We start from the raw sequence: 21,450 nt of genomic DNA on the forward strand, positions 1-21,450 counted from the left end.
GTATATATTTTTTTCAAAGCTGTTTCCTTGCCTGAATTTTCTTGCAGACATTAAAAAGCAGTTTTCTTTGCCTCAGTCCCCTGCCTGGCATTTTCCTCCTTCCTGTCCTACTCTGGCATTTTTCCCCTTCCATGTTTGGGGGGCAAGTCTATCCCTAAGACAGGTTCTCCTTCCCCTCTGCAGCCACCTAGGAAAGGGACATGGGTCAAGTCACACTAAAGTGGTAGCTTCATTGCTATTGATCCTATAGGCATATGAAGACAGTGAAAGTCAGGGACTCTCACTTCCTTTGGGTTCCACACTAAACACCAGAGAGCTGAGGGTTCCCTAGGCAGTTCAGCTGTGGGACCCAACTGGCCTGGACTGTTTTCTGCATCCTTTTGACACAGTTTCAGTTTAGGGGGTTTTAGTTCCTTACAGGTGACCTCAAACAGATACTGGAAGAATAGACTGCTTTGTAAGCACACTTATCCCTTATTGTTTCTATTTACATGTTGTCTGCCCCCCTCTAGGCTGATCACCATCAGAAGAGACTAACTTACTCATCTTTGTATCTCTTTTAGCAGTGCCTGCCACATAGCAGGCAGTCAGGGAATGTTTGATGAAGGAAAGGGAATATAAAAAGATTGTATCTTTCCATGTGCCTGAGTGCAATTACATTGATTGCAGTGTCTTTATATTTTGAGTCTCCCCATGTCCCTCTAATGGTAGACCTGAGTTTTTCTGTATTTGTCTATCAGTTCCATGTGTCTAATAAGTATGCCCTCATCTTTGAACAGCAAAGATATCAATACCGATGGGTGTGCAGTAACCCCCTCTTCACTTCCTTTCCCCTGCTCAGACAAGACTACTTGGAGAAACGACATAATCGATCTTCATTTAAGCAGTCATAGCGATTTCTAATTATTCTTATTAATAAAGACGCCAACAGCACACTTACACATACATATATCTCTGATGTCGGATTTCCAAATCCTGGCTGCCGCCGGGTCAACGGCTGAAGCCGGGCCCCAGACCCCTTCAAATTGTGAAATGCCAGACCTGCTTTTAGTTCCAGTCTTTGCATGCCTGAAAGCGCACCTGAGGCTCCAGACCCTGACGCTTTACTTCATTCTCTTTCCCAAATCAGCCACCATGGGTCATAGCTACACTACATTTTATTTCTACGCAAATCTCGGACATATCTTGAGATATATTTTATGCAACCGGACAACTGCGCTCACAACGCAATTTCTGCAAAGCGCGAACGTCAGCCACGTATCCTTGCGCGTTCCCGCGCCGCCGAACACAACCCCTCGACGCATGCGCACGCGCACAAGCGGCAGGACGGCGACAATCCCTTTAGCCTTCTGGGCGCTTCCGCCTTTACTTTTATTAGCGACGCGAGGCCCCGCCCCCTCCCGAGCGCCTCCCGGAAGTTGCCAGCCAGGCTGCCGGCAGCTGCGCGCCTGGCTTTGCGTGGTTTTTGGTTGTGCTGGCGAGTAGTCTCCCCGTGAGAGGACCGGGCCGGGAGGAAGCGTCCCGGGCTAGGACCGACAGTCACGTGCGCGGCGCAGAGCGGAGTGAGACCTGCTGACGATGGCGGGGCCGCAGCCCCTAGCGCTGCAGCTAGAACAGCTGTTGAACCCGCGACCCCGCGAGGCAGATCCAGAGGCCGACCCGGAGGAGGGTGAGGCTGACTGGGGCATGGCCACGTGCAGAGCGGTGGGTCCAGCCCCGTGCGGACCCGGGCCGCATGTGAGGGCCGGCATTCTTACTTTTGTGTGGAGGAAAACTGCCTCCTGGAGGGTTGTCCCGGGGTCCTGGAGAGGGTTTCGCCTTCTGACACTCTTTGTAGACTTGGTGCTCGGGTGGGCGGAGCATCCCGCGGTCTCAGGCTTAGGTAACTGCTGGTCGAGGGCTGTTGCAGGGAGCGAGGGTCTGTCTGATAGCAGGTTGGAAGTTATCTTTCAGAATGCTCTTACAAGAACTGTGTTAGAAATGAGGAGAAATGACTTTTTAAAACTCTGCTTCTCCCTAAGAACTTACTTGGAGAATGAAGTAAGAAGTCGATTTCCATCGTGCTGTTGAAGCGTCTTTAGACCTCAAGACACTTGCTCAGGGCTGATGAGTGAGACTCAGTTCAGTAAACTCATGTTCAAGGTCTAGTTGAGAGTAATCCTGCTTTACACTTGAGTGAGAGAAGTGTGAGGAAGGATAAATGTGAGTGCTGGACTGTGTCTTAGGAATATCAGTTAAGGAACTGGGGCTGTTTAATCAGGATAAGGGAAAAAATATTCCCTGAGGGATAGGATGAAGTGAGGATAGAACATGGTGATGGCTGACTTACAATATTTGAGTGATTGTTATACGTGGAAGAGAAACTACACGTATACATTTATATGACCCAATACATAGAAATACATCATACAGAGTTGGTTTCCCGTTCAGGAACAGCAACAGAGGCAGATTAAGGTCGGTTCAGGCCCTGGACCCAGAAGAAAATATTGAGCTCCTTACATTAGAAAAAAGTGTAAAGTTGGGGTTTTGCGAGGCCCTTCAGAATTCGAGGCCCAGGGCCTGTGCCCCGTGGGCCCGCTGTTAAACCTGCCTTTGAACAGCAATAAGATAGAGGTCTACCTTGGAAGGTAATGAGTTCCTGGAAGTTGGTGAGGATTTTGTAGAGGACATTCAAATAGGAGTTGAAAGGGTCAGACAGTGTTACCATTCAAATTCCTTCTGACCTGGAGATTCTGAATACTTTCCCTCTCTGCCACAGCCACTGCTGCCAGGGTGATTGACAGGTTTGATGAAGGAGAAGATGGGGAAGGTGACTTCCTGCCTGTGGGTAGCATTAGAAAACTGGCATCAACCTCCCTCTTGGACACAGACAAAAGGTATTCTGGCAAGACCACCTCTAGAAAAGCTTGGAAAGAAGACCATTGGGAGCATCCTCTGTCCGGTTCATCTGGTAAGTAGATACGTTTGATTTTTTTTTTTAATGTATTCTTTCTCCCCTAATATTATAGGGTTAAAATCCCTCCCCTTTTAATGAATCTTGCAAGACTAGCCATATGTTCCCCCACCTATTTTTAGAGAGACCATTGATTTGTCATTAGAAAGGGCCTTGGAGGTACTTAATTTCACTTCATATAATTCTAAAGCCTGGAAATACTAAGTTCCTATACTTCTTATGTTTTAGACCAGGGGTCCCCAAACTACGACCAGCGGGCTGCATGCAGCCCCCTGAAGCCATTTATCCCGCCCCCGCCACACTTTTGGAAGGGGCACCTCTTTCATGGGTGGTCAGTGAGAGGAGCATAGTTCCCATTGAAATACTGGTCAGTTTGTTTTATTTTATTTATTTTCTTTTTCTTTTTCTTTTTTTTTTTTTTTTTTTACAGAGAGAGAGTCAGAGAGAGGGATAGATAGGGACAGACAGATAGGAACAGAGAGAGATGAGAAGCATCAATCACTAGTTTTTTGTTGTGGCACTTTAGTTGTTCATTGATTGCTTTCTCATATGTGCCTTGACTGTGGGCCTTCAGCAGACTGAGTAACCCCTTGCTCGAGCCAGCAACCTTGGATCCAAGCTGGTGAGCTTTTTGCTCAAGCCAGATGAGCCAATGCTCAAGTTGATGACCTCGGGGTCTCGAACCTGTGTCCTCAGCATCCCAGTCCGACACTCTATCCACTGCGCCACTGCCTGGTCAGGCCTGGTCAGTTTGTTGATTTAAATTTACTTGTTCTTTATTTTAAATATTGTATTTGTTTCCGTTTTGTTTTTTTTTACTTTAAAATAAGATATGTGCAGTGTGCATAGGGATTTGTTCATAGTTTTTTTATAGTCCGGCCCTCCAACGGTCCGAGGGACAATGAACTGGCCCCCTGTGTAAAAAGTTTGGGGACCCCTGTTTTAGACTAATAGTTTACCCTAAAAGGGAGAGAAAAGGCAGTGTATAATTGGATATTGGAGAAGATTGTGTGTTAAAAAAGCATTGCCTCTAATGAGCATGCTACTCAGTGATTTTGATTCTCTTTATTCACTTTTTAAAACTTGCATTGGGTCGCTGTATAATATTAATTTGTGAAACTCATTTTTTGCCATTATAAAAAAACCCATAATTCTTCCCTGTTCCCTAGAACCCTGGTTGGCAAATTGTGGCTCGTGAGCCACATGCATGGGCTTTTTGGCCCCTTGAGTGTGGCTCTTCCACAAAATACCATGTGTGGGCGCTACCTCGATAAGGAATGTATCTACCTATATAGTTTAAGTTTAAAAAATTTGGCTCTCATAAGAAATTTCAATCGTTATACTGTTGATATTTGGCTCTGTTGACTAATGAGTTTGCCTACCACTGCCCTAGAAGAATGCTAGAATATATGAGCTTATATCAATAGTTTTAAAGTAGAGTGGAAGAAGGGGCTGGATATGGTAATTATTGAGTGTATGTCATTTGTTTTTCATTAGAGAGGTCAGAGGTGCTGTGTTGAGAATCCACAGATAATGTAAAAGAAACTTATTTAGGTTATAATACATATGATTTAGTCTTTAATATAGTACTAGGGGTTTCTGATAAGTTCATTTCACATTCTTTGCCTAGGGACTAAAAAATGGACCAGTATGAGACAAATATTATATATATATTGAGCCCTCACCATGTGTCAAGTACTATGGTAAGCCCTTTAGATTAAGTTCTAAGAGCCCGGGACACAGTAAGTCCTCAAAAATGTTATCACCATTATCATTACATATATCATCTCTTTTAATCCTCCCAATAGCCTTGTGAGGGTGGTACTACTTATTCCCATTTCTCAGATAATGAAATTGAAGGACAGATTGGTTAAGAAACTTACTTAAGTTCATTTATGTAGTAAGTGCTAGATCCCAAACTCAAGGCAGTCTGATTCCAAAATCTGTACTCTTAATTAGTAATCTGTAGGAATGTTTTTTTTTTTAAAGATTTTATTTATTGACTTTAGAGTGAGGAGTGTGAGAGAGGGGAGGAGGAGGAGCAGAAAGCAATAACTAATAGTAGTTGTTTCTCATATGTGCTTTGACCGGCCAAGCCTGGGGTTTCAAACAGGAGACCTCAGCATTCCAGCTCAACGCTTTATCCTCTGCGCTACCACAGGTCAGGCAGGAATGTTTCTTAACCTGAGAAATGGAATATCTTTAAAGAACTTTGTATTTAGTTATTGTATTTATATTTTTGACAGCCTTCTCTATGTCTTGAACTTATATATAGTTTTTAAAAGAAGTACTGATGGTCTTTCACATTTTCATAAAAATCTTTATTTTGTTGAAGAAAGTTCTTGGTAGCTGTTCCCTCTGTTTAATAATTATGTTTGCTGTACATGGGACCTTTATATTCTACCATGGAAGAGATAGGATAAACAGTAAAAATCCTAATCAGGTGATACCCTGAGGGTAAGTAAAACCAGGAACCTTAACTAACTTCCATTTACTATAGAATCAAGTTCAAACTCCTTCTCATTAAAGGTAAGACCCTCTTGATTTGGTAACTGCGCAACTCTGTAGGCTTATGTCTTACCATTCTCCACTGTAGTGTACTTTTATGGTGCTGGGCCTTTGCATCTGCTATTTTCTCTTTTCTTTCCCCTTTGTCTGATCAGCTGTTACTTATGCTTCGTAAGTAAAATTATAATGTCTTCAATGCATGAAGCCGTCTTTCACCTTTCCAGAAGAGTTAGGTGGTTCCTTCTCTATGTAATGTACTAATGACACTGTAACATATTATTGGTATGCATATCCACCACTCCCACAAGTCTATGTCCCCTTCTCATAGTTATCACATTCTATTAGTCATTCCTTAGCATTTTTCTGTACCTGGCTCATAATAGGTGCTTTTATTTTAATTAATTATTTTTTTTCTTTTTTTCCAAGTGAGAGGATGGAAGTTAGAGAGACAGACTCCTGCATGTTCCCTGACCGGAATCTACCTGGCAGCCCCCATCTGGGACCAATGCTCTGTCCATCTGGGGCCATGCTCGCAACTGAGCTATTTTTAGCACCTGAGGTGGAGGCTCCAGGAAGCCATCCTCAGCGCCCAGGGCTGATTTGCTTGAACTGTTTGAGCCACGGCTGCTGAAGGGGAAGAGAGGGGAGGGTGAGGGGTGGAGAAGCCGATGGTCACTTTTCCTTTGTGCCCAGACCAGAATTGAACCCAGGACATGTACACACCAGGCTGATGCTGTAACACTGAGCCAACCATAATAGGTGCTTAATCAGTATATAATAAATACTGTATACTTATGTGAGAGAGATTGTACATTTGGAATAGTTAATAATCATCTATATATTTTTTTAGATGCAGGTTTGGGAAAACTAGTAATTCCTTCACACCTGTTGAAATCTGACTATTCTTCAAGGTCCTGCTGTCTCTTCTTTATAGCTTTGTTTAAATTCCCCCCACAGTTAAAATTTCCTTCTTCTATGGGTTATCTAAACTTTGTCAAAGCATTTTTAAGTCTTTTCTATATTATAGTTTTATGGGTCTTTCCCACTAGAACATTTCATTAGGGTAGAATTCATGTTTTATTCATCTTTGCTTCTCCCTTACTATTTTAGAGATAGTAAACGTGAAAAAATATTTATTGAATTGAGTACAATGTCCAATAATAAATTAAAAAAATTTTTTATAACTGCTATAGTCTTTTAGATGAAGTGAAAACTATGGCCTTATATTTGTCTCAAGGTAACATCCATTTTTGCCTTTTTCTCTCCCTTGTTTAGACAAGGAAATATCTGATGAGGAAGAGTCTGGAGATGATGATTTGGAGAGACTGGGTCTGGAGGAGTCCGATGAGGATGCTGTGAGTGCTGCTGAGGAACAGGAGTGTGGTGGTGATGAGGATAATAGTCTGGCCTGGAGGAAGGGAAGCAGAAGCTGCTCCAGGAAAACACCGGGCTTCCATATCCACAACATCAGTGACTTTGAAAAATTTACCGAGGGAATGGATGACCTTGATAGCAGTGGGGAGGAAGAAGATGAAGAGGAGGAGAGTGGCATGGAAGAAGGGGATGGTGAAGAAGACTTCAGGGGTGTCAGTGAGGAAGACAGGGCTGAAGACAGGAACAGTGAAGATGATGGTGTGGTGATGACCTTCTCCAGTGCCAAAGTTTCTGAGGAAGTGGAGAAAGGCAGAGCTGTGAAGAACCAGATAGGTTTGTACATCGTGCGCTGTTTGCTTGTTTTTCAAGTGTCTGCATTTGATGTTCTTTTTGTTTGTTTGTTTATTTTTGGCTGTTCGCTCTCTCCAATTAGTTTGTGACATGCCCCACTTCCCTAGAAGCCTAAAGCCCCAGACCTCTATGCTTAGCCAGCCATTTCTACACTGAGCAGCTTAGCTGGTTCTGCTCTAGTACTTCTGGCAACTGTGAAAAATTGAAGAGTGTTTTCTCCTTTTTGGGCTTTAGCATTCTCTCTCATGTAGCAAATATTTGCTTCCAAGATACTGAATGTATTTCCTATAATAGAGTGTTTCCAAGGCATGAAACTGTGATAAAGCTGTGCTGCTTAGAGACTGGCGTGATTTCCTGTCCCCAGAAAGAATGTATAACTAAAGTATGGAATCTTTTTTCTTTCTCAGCACTGTGGGACCAGCTCTTGGAAGGAAGGATCAAACTACAAAAAGCTCTGTTGACTACCAATCAGCTTCCTCAACCAGATGTTTTCCCTACTTTCAAGGACAAAGGTGGCCCAGAATTTGCCAGCGCCCTAAAAAATAGTAAGAATATCTGTGTCATATGGGGAGGGATACTTTGCAGAACTACAGAATTGAAGATATGTGGTTTTAGTGATCATATGGTATAAAATAGTAGTTTTTAACTTAAAAAATAGCAGTGTAATTCTTTTATCAAATGAAGATAAGTTTGATTGAAATAGATTGGTTGCTTGAGTCATGTCTATTCTGCTTTCTTCTTACTTGCCTCCTCCCGCTCTCCTCGGCTTTCTGAGTTACCTTTTCTTAAAAAATTTTTATTTATTGATTTTTAGAAGGAGAGGAAGGGAGAAAGAGAGAAAGCAACATCAATTTTGTTTTTCCACTTATTCATGTTGTCATTGTTTGATTTTTTATTTTTATTTGAGAGAGAGAAAGAGAGAGAGAGAGAGAGAAAGGGGGAGGAGAAGTGGGAAGCATCAACTTGTAGTTAGTTGTTCCTGTATGTGCCTTGACCGGGCAAGCCCAGGGTTTCAAACAGGCAATCTCAGTGTTCCAGGTCGATGCCTAATCCATTGCGCCACCACAGGTCAGGTCATTGGTTGATATTTGTATGTGCCCTGACCAGTGATAGAACCCAGAACCTTGGCGTGTCAGGATGATGCTCTAACCAACTGAGCTACCCGCCCAGGGCCCTGAATTATTTCTCTTAATGTTCAGAGAACACTCTTTGAAAATCTACTGTTATATAACAAAAGGGAGGGAAGGAATGATTAAACTCAGTTCAGATGCCTTTTTTTGTTAGGAGGTTTCTAGAACATGCTAAGATCTTATTCATATCTTCTTTTGGGTTACATAGAATGAGGAAGGATGATGATTGCAGAAAGAGGAAAATGTTTTGGAAGAGAATTGCTGAACTCTGAAGGACAGAAATTTTAGAACAGAAAAGGAATTTATGAAGTCCCCTCATTTTATGGACAAGAGAACTGTGATCCAGAGACAACACATTGCCCAAACTTACAGAGCATGGCAGAGAGAAAACTCCAGCTTTTCTGCCTTTAGACCTCATTCCTCCTGCATGCTGTGTGCCTGTGTTTCCAGTGGCTCCAAAGGACTGTGTTAGAGGAGGATTTGGAACTAGGGCACTGTGGTTAGAGTCACTATTCGTCATTTACATATTGAGACTTAGTGTTTTCATTTGTTCTTTACAATTTATTTTTATCTTATCATGGAGTTAGGGTTGGAAGGGACCTACAAAGGATGTCTCTTTTGGTATCTGCCTTTAGGGAGAATCATCTTAAACCATTCAAAAGAGAAATGTAGGATTTCTAGGAAAGGGGATTCTGTGAACCTTCCATGTAGGAGAATGCTCAGTTTAATTAGGAATTACTTCCTAGAGTCTAGTCTTTATTTTTTTTAAATTTATTTATTCGTTTTAGAGAAGAGAGAGAGAGAAGGGGGAGAGGAGCAGGAAGCGTCAACTCCCATATGTGCCTTAACCAGGCAAGCTCGGAGTTTCGAACCAGCGACCTCAGTGTTCCAGGTCGACGCTTGATTCACTGCGCTACTACAGGTCAGGCGAGTCTAGTCTTTAGACTGTGTGTCCTGCCATACTTGAAGTCTTACTTCCTATGTGAAAGGCCTGGTTAACCATTTAGGAACCTTGCAGATACTGTGAGAGTGGGTCTTTTGTATCCCCTCCCCCAGCTTTTCCCCCTTCCTCCCTTAAATACATGATAGATTGTCAGTTTTCAAAATTTTTGAGATTTTTAGAGCATTTTTCTGCTATTTTTAATACCCTAGGTACTTTAATTCCTGGATTTCCTTGTAATGTGACTAGATTGATGTAGATTAAATGTCTGAAATGTTTTGCTCAAGGCCTTTTCCATTTTGTTACTCTTCTTGCTTGATTGAGTCTTCCTTTTTCTTTTGAGTCATCTTAAAATATTGGTATTTTAAGGGTTAGTGTCAGATACAATGGATGCTTTTTTTTTTTTTTTTACAGAGACAGAGAGTCAGAGAGAGGGATAGATAGGGACAGACAGACAGGAACAGAGAGAGATGAGAAACATCAATTATCAGTTTTTTGTTTTTGACATCTTAGTTGTTCATTGATTGCTTTCTCATATGTGCCTTGGCTGTGGGGCTACAGCAGACCAAGTAACCCCTTGCTCAAGCCAGTGACCTTGGGTCCAAGCTGGTGAGGTTTCCTCTAACCAGATGAGCCCACGCTCAAGCTGGTGACCTTGGGGTCTCAAACCTGGGTCTTCCGCATCCCAGTCCGATGCTCTATCCACTGCGCCACCACCTGGTCAGGCACAATGGATGCATTTTTATTCTTGGATACAATTTAGTTTCTTTAGCTATTTTAATGTTATTTAACCAAGTGCCTCTTTGTCTCATTGGTAAATTCCAGTTAATCTGATAGGATGGGTTATGGTGGAAAAAGGAGAAGGAATGTTTGTTTGGTATCACATATTCTAAGATGTGAGAGTGGGGAGTTTTGTATTAACCAGAATTTCTGTACTTCTGATAGGTAGTTAATTTTTGTTTGTTTCCAACCTTCTTATAACAATATGACATAATATGTTATATGCTTCCCTGTCTCAGTAAACAGAGTATAAGAAAAATGTGTTGACAGCATTACTCTGGATGAAGAATTTATTCTGTGCAATAAAAGCTGGTGTAGAACATAGGCTGAATTTGTACTGATGTTATAACAAATATTGGAACTTACTGTCTTCAATTAAGTCACTTTTCAGTTTGCTTGGTCTTACAGTGGTTAAAGTCAGACTGCCTGGGTTTAGACTCCATCTCTGTGACCTAGTCAAGTTACTTAACATCACACTAAAATGGTGATAAAAAGGTGTGAGGCCTGGCCTGTGGTGGCGCAGTGGATAAAGTGTCGACCTGGAATGCTGAGGTCACTGGGTCCAAACCCTGGGCTTGCCTGGTTAAGGCACATTGGGAGTTGATGCTTCCTGCTCCTCCCCACCTCTCTCCCTTCTCTCTCTCTCTCTTGCTCCTCTCTAAAATGAATAAATAAAATCTTAAAAAAATTTTTAAAAATGTTGTGAGGATTAAGGGACATAATATAAAGCATTAGCACAGTGTCTGATACATAGCATACCATAAATGTTAGGAATGGGTATTATCTTTTTCTGCTCAAAGAGGCATTTGGCAGTGTTCAGCTATGCAAATGATGGTTGTCATTGTAACAACCTATCATCCCCATTGTCTTCAGTGCTTTTTGACATTTAATTGTATTCATATTCCCTATATAATTTACATTAACTTTGATTTGGAATATAGGTACTGTTATATTCTACTATCACACTTCTGGTTCAGCTTCTGCCTTTTATGTCTGTGGAAAGATGAGCAGAGATTTCCTAGTTGCCAAACACAGCTACTGCCTCCCTGAAACATTCCACCTTTCCTTGAAGTATTTTTTTTAGCTTTGGTGACACTACAGTAGATGCTGTTTGGGTTCTCCTTCCTTTTGATTTCTTCTCATCTTAGACTCTTCCTTTTTCCTCCCAATGTAAGTTTCATTGCATTTAAGATCCTGTTCTCAAATAATGTTTTCTTTTTAAAAAAATTTTTACTGAGTTTAGAGAGGAAAGATAAGCGAGAGAGAGAAAAAGAGAAACGTCGATTTGTTATTCCACTCATTTATACATTCACTGGTTGATTTTTGTATGTGCCCCAACTGGGGATTGAACTAGCCACCTTGGCATATTGGGGCAATGCTCTAACCAACTAGCTACCCAGCCAGGGCTCAGGTGGTGTTTTCTTTTTTTTTTCTTTTTTTTTGTGACAGAGAGAGACAGACAGGAGAGGGACAGGGACAGACAGACAGGAAAGGAGGAGATGAGAAGCATCAATTCTTTGTTGTGACACCTTAGTTCATTGACTGCTTTCTCATATGTGCCATGACCAAGGGGCTACAGCAGACTGAGTGACCCCTTGCTCAAGCCAGTGACCTTGGATTCAAGCTGGTGAGCCTTACTCAAACCAGATGAGCCTGCGCTCACGCCAGTGACTTCAGGGTTTTGAACCTGGGTCCTCCGCATCCCAGTTCGATGCTCCATCCACAGTGCCACCGCCGAGTCAGGCTCAGGTGATGTTTTCTTGATATATTCTCTCCTTGGCACTGTCATTTACTCTCATAACCCTAACAGTAGCCTCTAAAACAGCAGACTTCCAGCTATATTTTAGCCAGAGTAAACTTTTGAGCATGTCTTTGCACCTTCAGTACCTAAAACTCTAACTCTCCTTTTCAGAAACTAAACGAACATCTCTTTCCACCACATACACATACTGTACAACTACTCACAAAAATTAGGGAATATTTTATTGCCTCATATTTATTTTGAAATATCCCCTAATTTTTGTGAGTATACCTTTAGCCCCCAGTCGCCTTGAGTGTTTATTATATGTTGGTAATTAACTTTTGAGCTGTGAAGTAATTTTTTGATATTTTAGTAGCTGCATAAGTGATAAGTCATGAAGTAACCTTAGCAAAATTAAGGGATTTTTCTATGCACAAAACCATTTATCGAGATTAGCTTTTTCTCTGATGTTCTTTTAAAAAGTTCTATAGTATTAGGAGGCAGATCTTTTATGGTGGTAGCAATGATCTATAAGGAAGAGGGCAAGTTACTTAAGGAAAATTCTAATAGCATGAGCTATTTAGAACTTTTTTTTTCTTAAGAGAGAAGTGGGGAGACAGAGAGACTCTGCATGTGCCCTGACTGGAATTCACCCGGCAAGCCATCAGGTGATGCTCTGCCCATTTAGTGCCTGAGATGAGGCCATGGAGCCATCCTCAGCACCTGGGGCCAACTTTGCTAAAATCATAGTTGTGGGAGGGGGAGAGAGAGAGAGAGAGAGAGATATGAGGGAGTTATTTGGGTGAGGGGTGGAGAAACAGATGGTCACTTCTCCTGTGTGCCCTGACTGGGAGTCGAACCCGGGACTTCTACATGCTGGGCTGGTGCTCTACCACTGAGCCAACCAGCTAGGGCTTAGAACTTTTCTTTTTTGTGTGTGTATTTTTCTGAAGCTGGAAATGGGGAGAGACAGTCAGACAGACTCCTGCATGCACCCGACCGGGATCCACCCGGCACGCCCACCAGGGGCGAGGCTCTGCCCCTCAGGGGCGTCGCTCTGCCGCGACCAGAGACCAGAGCCACTCTAGCGCCTGGGGCAGAGGCCAAGGAGCCATGCCCACCGCCTGGGCCATCTTTGCTCCAATGGAGCCTTGGCTGCGGGAGGGGAAGAGAGAGACAGAGAGGAAGGAGGGGAGGGGGTGGAGAAGCAAATGGGCGCTTCTCCTATGTGCCCTGGCCGGGAATCGAACCCGGGTCCCCCACACGCCAGGCCGACACTCTACCGCTGAGCCGACCGGCCAGGGCCAGAACTTTTCATTATGGAATATATCAAACCTGCATAAAGGTAGACAGCATTGTACAGTGAACTCATATACCGTTACCAGCTAAGTAATCAACTCACAGCCAATCTTATTTCAGTTCTACTTATATTAACTCTCCCCTTACTTCAGGGTTATTTTGAAGCCAATACCAGACATCCTGTCATTTTATCAGTAAATCAGCATGTATCTTTAAAAGAAAAGGATTTTTAAAAAATCACAATACCATTATTTCACATAAAATCATGAACAATGATTTCCTAATAAGCATAACTGATTTGAATAGATGAGGGATTGAGAGAGTGTTTCTGTAACAGGCACTCTCTACTATCTTTTTCAGGAGTTTGCTCTATAGCTTTAAATGAAGTGATTAAAGGAAAGCCAAACTTCAGCCATAACAAGTTGACCTTTTAGTGAAATGCATGTTATTAATGTATTTAATGAGGTGCATTACAAACTGCAGTGAGCACCATGTTTCATTACAGGTCCAAAATGCAATATCACTAAAGACCTTTAATAGAAACAATGGTTGACATTTTGATATTTCCCATAAGCAAAAAAAAAAAAAATCAAGAACACAGTATAATGTAATATAAATATAGAGACAGTGTTGGAATTTTTCCTTGCCTAAGAGTGTAAAAACAAATTCCATTATTAGTAAATTACATATTGTTTTCTCCCCCTGATCTTCCCACTTACAGTTCATACTTATTCTGTCATCTCTTTGTGGCCCTTCCCTTGGCCCCTTAACTGTTTTTACTTGAATAGACTCAAAATTTTAATGCTAAGTTGACCTCAGGACTAATAGAGATTGTAAACAATAACTTAAAATTCTGAATAAGTCATGGACATTCAGAGTCTTGATAGTATTGCTGTTTTGTTTTTAGATTTTACTTAAGTAGGCGGTACATTTACATGGCTCAAAATTCAAAAGATACTAACAACTATATAGAATCCTCCTTCCTACTGTTGTACCCCCACCACCTAGTTCTCTATCCCAGTGGTCCCCAACCCCTGGGCCGCGGACCAGTACCAGTCCGTGGGCCATTTGGTACTGGTCCACAGAGAAAGAATAAATAATTTAAATTATTTTCGTTTTATTTATATTTAAGTCTGAACGATGTTTTATTTTTAAAAAATGACCAGATTCCCTCTGTTACATCCGTCTAAGGCTCACTCTTGATGCTTGTCTCGTTCACGTGATACATTTATCCATCCCACCCTAAAGGCCAGTCCGTGAAAATATTTTCTGACATTAAATCGGTCCGTGGCCCAAAAAAGGTTGGGGACCACTACTCTCTCCCATAGGGCCCCTAGTCAGCAAACTGCAGCTCACGAGCCACATGCGACCCCTTGAGTATGGCTCTTCCACATAACACCACATGCGGGTGCTACCTCGATAAGGAATGTACCTACCTATATAGTTTAAGTTTTTTTGTTTGTTTGTTTGTTTTTAAAAACGTGATTTATTTATTTATTTGGGGGTGGGGGGAGAGGCAAGGAGGGAGGAGCAGGAGGCATCAACTCCCATATGTGCGTTGACCAGGCAAGCCCAGGGTTTTGAACCGGTGACCTCAGCATTCCAGGTCGATGCTTTTATCCACTGCGCCACCACAGGTCAGGCCTATAGTTTAAGTTTAAAAAATTTGGCTCTCAAAAGAAATTTCAATCGTTTTACTGTTGATATTTGGTTCTGTTGACTAATGAGTTTGCTGACCACTGCCATAGGCAACCAATATCATCAGGGAGCTCCTCCCTTTTCAAATTACTTAGTTGCCTTAGGTGACAAATTCACATACATCTATTTCAGTGCTCCCTCAATTAACATAAAGCAAATATCAAGTTCCTGAATAATTCCCATTAGATAGACTATGAAAGTTATAGCATGCAAACACCCTCTGTCCCCAAGTTACAGCATGAGGTCTTTGTACAGCATGATCCCTAAATACAATCATCTGTTTAATCAATGAAGTAGCTGCATACTTTAGTCTAGTGTTTGGGGTAGAAACTGACTGTTGAATTTGTGAAGAGATTGCATGATGCTGAACTTTATGGGTAATTTTAGGGACTTTTAATGTAATTTTGTCAGAACTTGATATTTGCTTTATGCTCAGACTTTAGACTTTAGAACCTAACCATTGCATAAGATACTACTTTACTCTGTTTTTATTTATTTATTATTATTTTTGACAGAGTCAGAGAGAGAGACAGATAGGGACAGACAGATGGGAAGGGAGAGAGTTAAGAAGCATCAGTTCTTCATTGTGGCACCTTAGTTGTTCATTGATTGCTTTCTCATATGTACTTTGACCAGGGGACTACAGCAGGAGCTAGTGACCCCTTGCTCAAGCCAGTGACCTTGGGCTTCAAGCCAGCAACCTTGGGCTTTAAGCCAGCAACCTTGGGCTTCAAGCCAGCGACCTTTGGGTTCAAGCCAGAAACAATGGGGTCATGTCTATGATTCCAAGCTCAAGCCAGCAACCCCTCACTCAAGTTGGTGAGCCTGCACTCAAGCCAGATGAGCCTGTGTTCAAGCCGGCGACATTGGGGTTTCAAATGTGGGTCATCTGTGTCCCAGTCTGATGCTCTATCCACTGCACCACCGCCTGGTCAGGCTCTACTCTGTTGTTATTTATGTCTTAAAGTCGATTCTTAAGTCATTTTATTAAAATTATACATGAATATGATAAATAGTATAAAAGCATTCAGGAGGACGAATCCTTTGTCTAATATTCATTCTCATTCTATTTCTGTTTTCTGTAATTTTAAATACTTTGTTTATATCTCAATTTATTTACTTATTCTCTGGGATAAAAGATGAGAATGTGCCTGACAGGTTAGGTAAACAAAGATTGAGTATTGAACATTTAATTTTGCAACATGGTGGTCATCTGTAACTTGATGGAGTGGAAGGGAATGGGTTCATGAGGGAAAAGGGTTTTGAGACAGTGAGCATCGATAACTTTTTGCAGGGATGTTGCTTTAATGGAGGACAGAGAAGTGGGACATTAGATGGAGAAGGATGTGGAGTCAAGAAAGAAGTGTTTTGTTTGTTTTTGAGATAAGCATGATAAGAAGGATCCACAGGGAAACACTGAAGATGCAGGAAAGGAGGGATATCTACTGTAGTACTTGAGTAGGTAATTGGAAATGGTACTATTGCACAAGAAGGGTGGCCTTTGGTATCAGTGTGGACAGTTGAACTACAGTGACAGGTAGAGGGATACTGTATAAATAGACATATAAGTAGGAGTCTGTAAAAATTCTCTTTTGATTGTTCTGCTTTCTTTGAAGTAGAAACCAAGTTCATAAATTGCTAATGAGGAATAGGGGAGGAGGTAGAAATTTTGAGGGTAAGATAGGAAATAGTCATTTCATATTTTTTCCACTACAGTTTTACATTCTGCCCTGCAACTGCAACAAGGATTTCAGTGCCTTTTGCATATGTTGACCCTAGGAGTTGAAAACCAATAAACTGTATTTACAGTGTTATTACCATGTAAATAAGGTATAATACCAGGCAGGGAAGAACTGAAAAATTACTTTTTTTTCCCCTTTGTGTTCCCAGTTCCTAGGCCACTCAAAGGAGAATGTTCCTACTTTTGTTCAAGTTCCTAGTTCCTAGTTCAAGTAAATCTCTTATTACCCTCTATCATTTGCATAAAATCATGCTATGGTTTAGTTCACTTCACATTTGGACTATTAATTTATTACTTTTTTTCCTTAGGCTTTTAATTTCCCCCTGCCCTCTAGCTAGCTCAGTTTTTTTTTTTTTTTTTTCATTTTTCTGAAGCTGGAAACAGGGAGAGACAGTCAGACAGACTCCCGCATGCGCCCGACCGGGATCCACCCGGCACGCCCACCAGGGGCTACGCTCTGCCCACCAGGGGGCGATGCTCTGCCCATCCTGGGCGTCGCCATATTGCGACCAGAGCCACTCTAGCGCCTGAGGCAGAGGCCACAGAGCCATCCCCAGTGCCCGGGCCATCTTTGCTCCAATGGAGCCTTGGCTGCGGGAGGGGAAGAGAGAGACAGAGAGGAAAGCGCAGCGGAGGGGTGGAGAAGCAAATGGGTGCTTCTCCTGTGTGCCCTGGCCGGGAATCGAACCCGGGTCCTCCGCACGCTAGGCCGACGCTCTACCGCTGAGCCAACCGGCCAGGGCAGCTCAGTTTTATCATCTCAATTATTTTTTCCCCAAACTTTAAATCATGCCTTCTCTTCTGTTATATTTTTTCCAGTTTGAACTGGCTGCTGTCTGAGACTAGAGCATCATTGTACTCCTGGGACTGCCCTTCATTGCTCTTCTAGGATGGAGTTACTCTTTTTTGGTTCTCTTGTCTTCCTTTATCTCAGTTTGATTTGTCAACTTGTTGTCAGACATTCACAGAGAGTAAGTTATCTGAGTTCTTGTAGATTTAAAAATTCTCTGCCCTCGCCTGACCAGGCAGTGGGGCAGTGAAAGAGTGTTGACCTGGGATGCTGAGGACCAGGCTTGAGTGCCAGTTCATTTGGCTTGAGCACAGGGTCTCAGGCTTGAGCGTGAGATCATAGACGAGATTCTGCGATTGCTGGCTTGCGCAAGGGATCATTGGCTTGGCTGGAGCCCCCCGGTCAAGGAACATATGAGAAAGCAATCAGTGAACAACTAAGGTGCTTCAACTATGAGTTGGTGCTTCTCATCTCTCTCCCTTCCTGTTTGTCTCCCCCTTCTCTCTCTAAAAATAAAAGAAAAAAAATTCTCTGCCCTCATTCTTCATTGATGAATTTTAATTGATTGGCTATAAATTTCTAGGTTGAAAGTTACTTTCCAGCCCTGTCTGGTTGGCTCAGTGGTAGTGCGTCGGCCCAGCGTGTGGAAGTCCTGGGATTGATTCCTGGTCAAGGCAGACAGCTAAATTGACTATCTGCTTCTCCACTCCTCCCTCTCCCCCTTCTCTCTCTCTCTCTCTCCCCGCCCCTCTCTATGCAGCCATGGCTTAATTTGTTTGAGCAAGTTGGCCCAGGCACTGAGGATGGCTCCATGGCTTTGCCTTAGGCACTAAAATAGCTTGGTTGCTGAGCAATGGAGCAGTGTCCCCAGTGTCCATCACCTGGTTGGGAGCTTGCAGGGTGGATCCTGGTCAGTGCACATGCAGGAGTCTGTCTCTATCTCCCTTCCTGTCATTCAAAAAAAGAAAAAAGAAAGAAAAAAATAGTAAGTTACTTTTCCTCAGAATTTGAAAGTACCACCTTGAGTTTCCTTTTGTTACTGCAACAAAGTGCCACAAGTTTAGCACACAAATGGCACGTTTATTATGTTACAGTTCTTGAGTTTGGAAGTCCTAAAGCCAAGTTGTCAGCGGGGTTGTGCTTCTGGCTGTAGGAGAACATCTGTGTCCTGTCTTTTCCAGCTTCTCCAGGCTGCCTGCATTCATTGGCTCACAGCTCTCTTCTGTCTTGAAAGCCAGCAATCCTATCACTCCAGCCTCTTTTTTATTTATATTTTTTAATTTTTAAAAAATTATTTACTTATTTATTCATTTTAGAGAGAAAAGAGAGAGAGAGAGAGAAAGGGGGAGGAGCAGGAAGCATCAACTCCCATATGTGCCTTGACCAGACAAGTGCAGGGTTTTGAACTGGCATCTTCAGCATTCCAGGTTGACGCTTTATCCACTGCGCCACCACAGGTCAGGCTATATTTTTAAATTTTGTTTTGTTTTGTTTTTTACAGAGACAGAAAGTGAGTCAGAGAGAGAGGGATAGACAGGGACAGACAAACATGAACGGAGAGAGATGAGAAGCATCAATCATTAGTTTTTCATTGCGCGTTGCAACATCTTAGTTGTTCATTGATTGCTTTTTCATATGTGCCTTGATCGCCGGCCCTCAGCAGACTGAGTAATCCCTTGCTGGAGACAGCGACCTTGGGTTCAAGCTGGTGAGCTTTTGCTCAAACCAGATGAGCCCGCAGTCAAGCTGGTGACCATGGGGTCTCGAACCTGGGTCCTCTGCATCCCAGTTCGACGCTCTATTCACTGCGCCACCGCCTGGTCAGGCTATATTTTTTAATTTTTAAAAAAAGATTTTATTTGTTGATTTTATGCGGCAGGGGGTATGAGACATAATTGCTTCATTCCAGCTTTTCATTGGTTGCTTGTCATATGTGCCTTGACTGGGCAAGCCCAGGGTTTTGAACCAGCGACCTCAGCATTCTAGGTCGGCGCTCTATCCTCTGTGCTACTACAGGTTAGGCAGCCTCTCTTTTTCTGACTGACCCTACTGCTTCCCTCTTATAAATGGGCCTCGTGATTACATAGGGCTCACCTGGCTAATTCAATATAATCTTCCCATCTCAGATCCTTAGCTTAATCACATCTACAAAGTTCATTTGCCATGGAAGGTGACATTCACACAGGCTCTGTGGATTAGGATGTAGGTAGGCATCTTTGGGGGACTAGTATTCAGCCTTCCTAACACACACTCTTTTGCCTTCTATTATTTGAGTGTTGTCAGTGAGAACTGGTAGTTGATGGTTTGAGTCACATTCCTTTGTAGGTGACTTGTTTTTGCTCTCTGGATATGTTTGGAATCTTTCCTTTATTCTTGATTTTCTGAAATTGCCTGAAGAGATGGGTCCTTTTTCATTCATTGGGCCCTTTTAGTCTGAAGATAGGCTGTTCATTTTGGGGAAATCTAATTTGAAAAATAATTTATTGATCGATTTTAGAGAGAGAGAGGGAGAAAGAGAGAGGTACAGGAACATCTATCTGTTCCTGCATGTGCCCCAAAAGGGATTGAACTGGTAATCTCTGCGCCTCATGAGGATGCTATACCAACTGAGCTACCTGGTTAGGGCGAATCTATTATTCTTTAGTAATTTCCTTGCCTCCATTTTCTCTGTTCTCTCCTAGATAGTAAACCTGGATTAGTGTTGTGTCTCTTATGTTTGTCCTCTAAAATTTCCCATCATTTTGTGATTTTTTTTCTATCTTCTGAAAGACTTCTAGTTTGATTTTCAGTTCTTTTTTTCTTTTTGCAGTCATATTTTTTAATCTCTAAAAGGTCTTTTTTGGCCCTGGCCGGTTGGCTCAGCTGTAGAGCGTCGGCCTGGCGTGCAGGGGACCCGGGTTCGATTCCCGGCCAGGGCACATAGGAGAAGCGCCCATTTGCTTCTCCACCCCCCACCCCCCCTTCCTCTCTGTCTCTCTCTTCCCCTCCCGCAGCCAAGGCTCCATTGGAGCAAAGATGGCCCGGGCGGTGGGCATGGCTCCTTGGCCTCTGCCCCAGGCGCTAGAGTGGCTCTGGTCTCTGGTCGTGGCAGAGCGACACCCCCAAGGGGCAGAGCGTCGCCCCTGGTGGGCGCGCTGGGTGGATCCCGGTCCGGCGCATGCGGGAGTCTGACTGTCTCTCCCTATTTCCAGCTTCAGAAAAATACAAAAAAATAATAATAATAATAAAAAAAATAAAAGGTCTTTTTTTTCCTGAATCTTCCTTTTCTATATAAGTAATATTCTCGGAATATATTATGTACATTTAAAGCTTTTTGTTTTTGTTTTCACTTTAGTTCCTAAAATTGTTCCTGTCTTAACCAGCTTTTCTGTTCACCTTGGATTTTTTCCTTCTCTTTTAAATTTTCATCCAAGTTGTGCATATATATAATTTAAGGAATCAAATAATTCTACAAAGCTTCTTAAAAAAAGCAGATTCGCCTGGCTGTGCTATTACCCCCTTGCCATAACTTACTCTCCCAAAACAATTTTTAATTATCTTGTTCTGTTTTTTTTTTTTTTTTTTGAATCCATAGGATTAGGATTTATTTTTATATCTCTAACATGTTTTGTTTCTACTTGAGTTTTCAGTTTTAGGAATTGTCTATTGACTCATGAAAATGAGGATTGCTCTGGCCAGGTAGCTCTCTCTGTTGGTTAGAGCATTGTCCTGATATGTCAAGGTTGTGGGTTCAGTCCTGTCAGGGCACATACAATGAATACATAAATAAGTGGAAAACAAATTGATGTTTCTCTCTCTCTCCATCCTCTCTAAAATCAATCAATAATATATTTTAAAGATTTTATTTATTCATTTTAGAGAGGAGAGAGAGAAAAAAAGGGGAGGAGCAAGAAACATCAACTCCTATATGTATCTTGACCAGGCAAGCCCAAGTTTTGAACTGGTGACCTCAGCATTCCAGGTCAATGCTTTATCTACTGTGCCACCACATTTCAGGCCCATAAAATTTTAAAAAAGAAAGAAAATGAGGATTTAGATCTCGTTCCTACTAGACTCATACACACTTTCTTGTTCTTTTATAATTATATTGTAATTTGGTTAGATCAGTAGTCAGTGTTTACATTATTATGCCTATGTAAACACTG

The 21,450-nt window shown here is 42.2% G+C and overlaps 1 protein-coding gene across 3 annotated transcripts in view; it reads left to right on the forward strand.

Moving 5' to 3' along the window:
* The first annotated feature begins 1,393 nt into the window (after window positions 1-1,393).
* Window positions 1,394-21,450, forward strand: part of AATF (apoptosis antagonizing transcription factor) — a 187,217-nt gene continuing 167,160 nt past the window's right edge. For 2 of the 3 annotated variants that reach the window (XR_010729484.1, XM_066262813.1), the window contains exons 1-4: window positions 1,394-1,669; window positions 2,759-2,950; window positions 6,737-7,168; window positions 7,594-7,731. Coding sequence is in view for 2 of the 3 variants with exons in the window: in XM_066262813.1 (XP_066118910.1) it covers window positions 1,579-1,669; window positions 2,759-2,950; window positions 6,737-7,168; window positions 7,594-7,731 (853 nt within the window). In the remaining variant the exon portion in view is untranslated. The remainder of the gene's footprint in view (window positions 1,670-2,758; window positions 2,951-6,736; window positions 7,169-7,593; window positions 7,732-21,450) is intronic. The other variant, XM_066262812.1, reaches the window with a different exon arrangement.

The sequence above is a fragment of the Saccopteryx bilineata genome, chromosome 2 (genome assembly GCF_036850765.1).
Source record: "Saccopteryx bilineata isolate mSacBil1 chromosome 2, mSacBil1_pri_phased_curated, whole genome shotgun sequence".
In the NCBI taxonomy this organism is placed as follows: Eukaryota; Metazoa; Chordata; class Mammalia; order Chiroptera; family Emballonuridae; genus Saccopteryx; species Saccopteryx bilineata.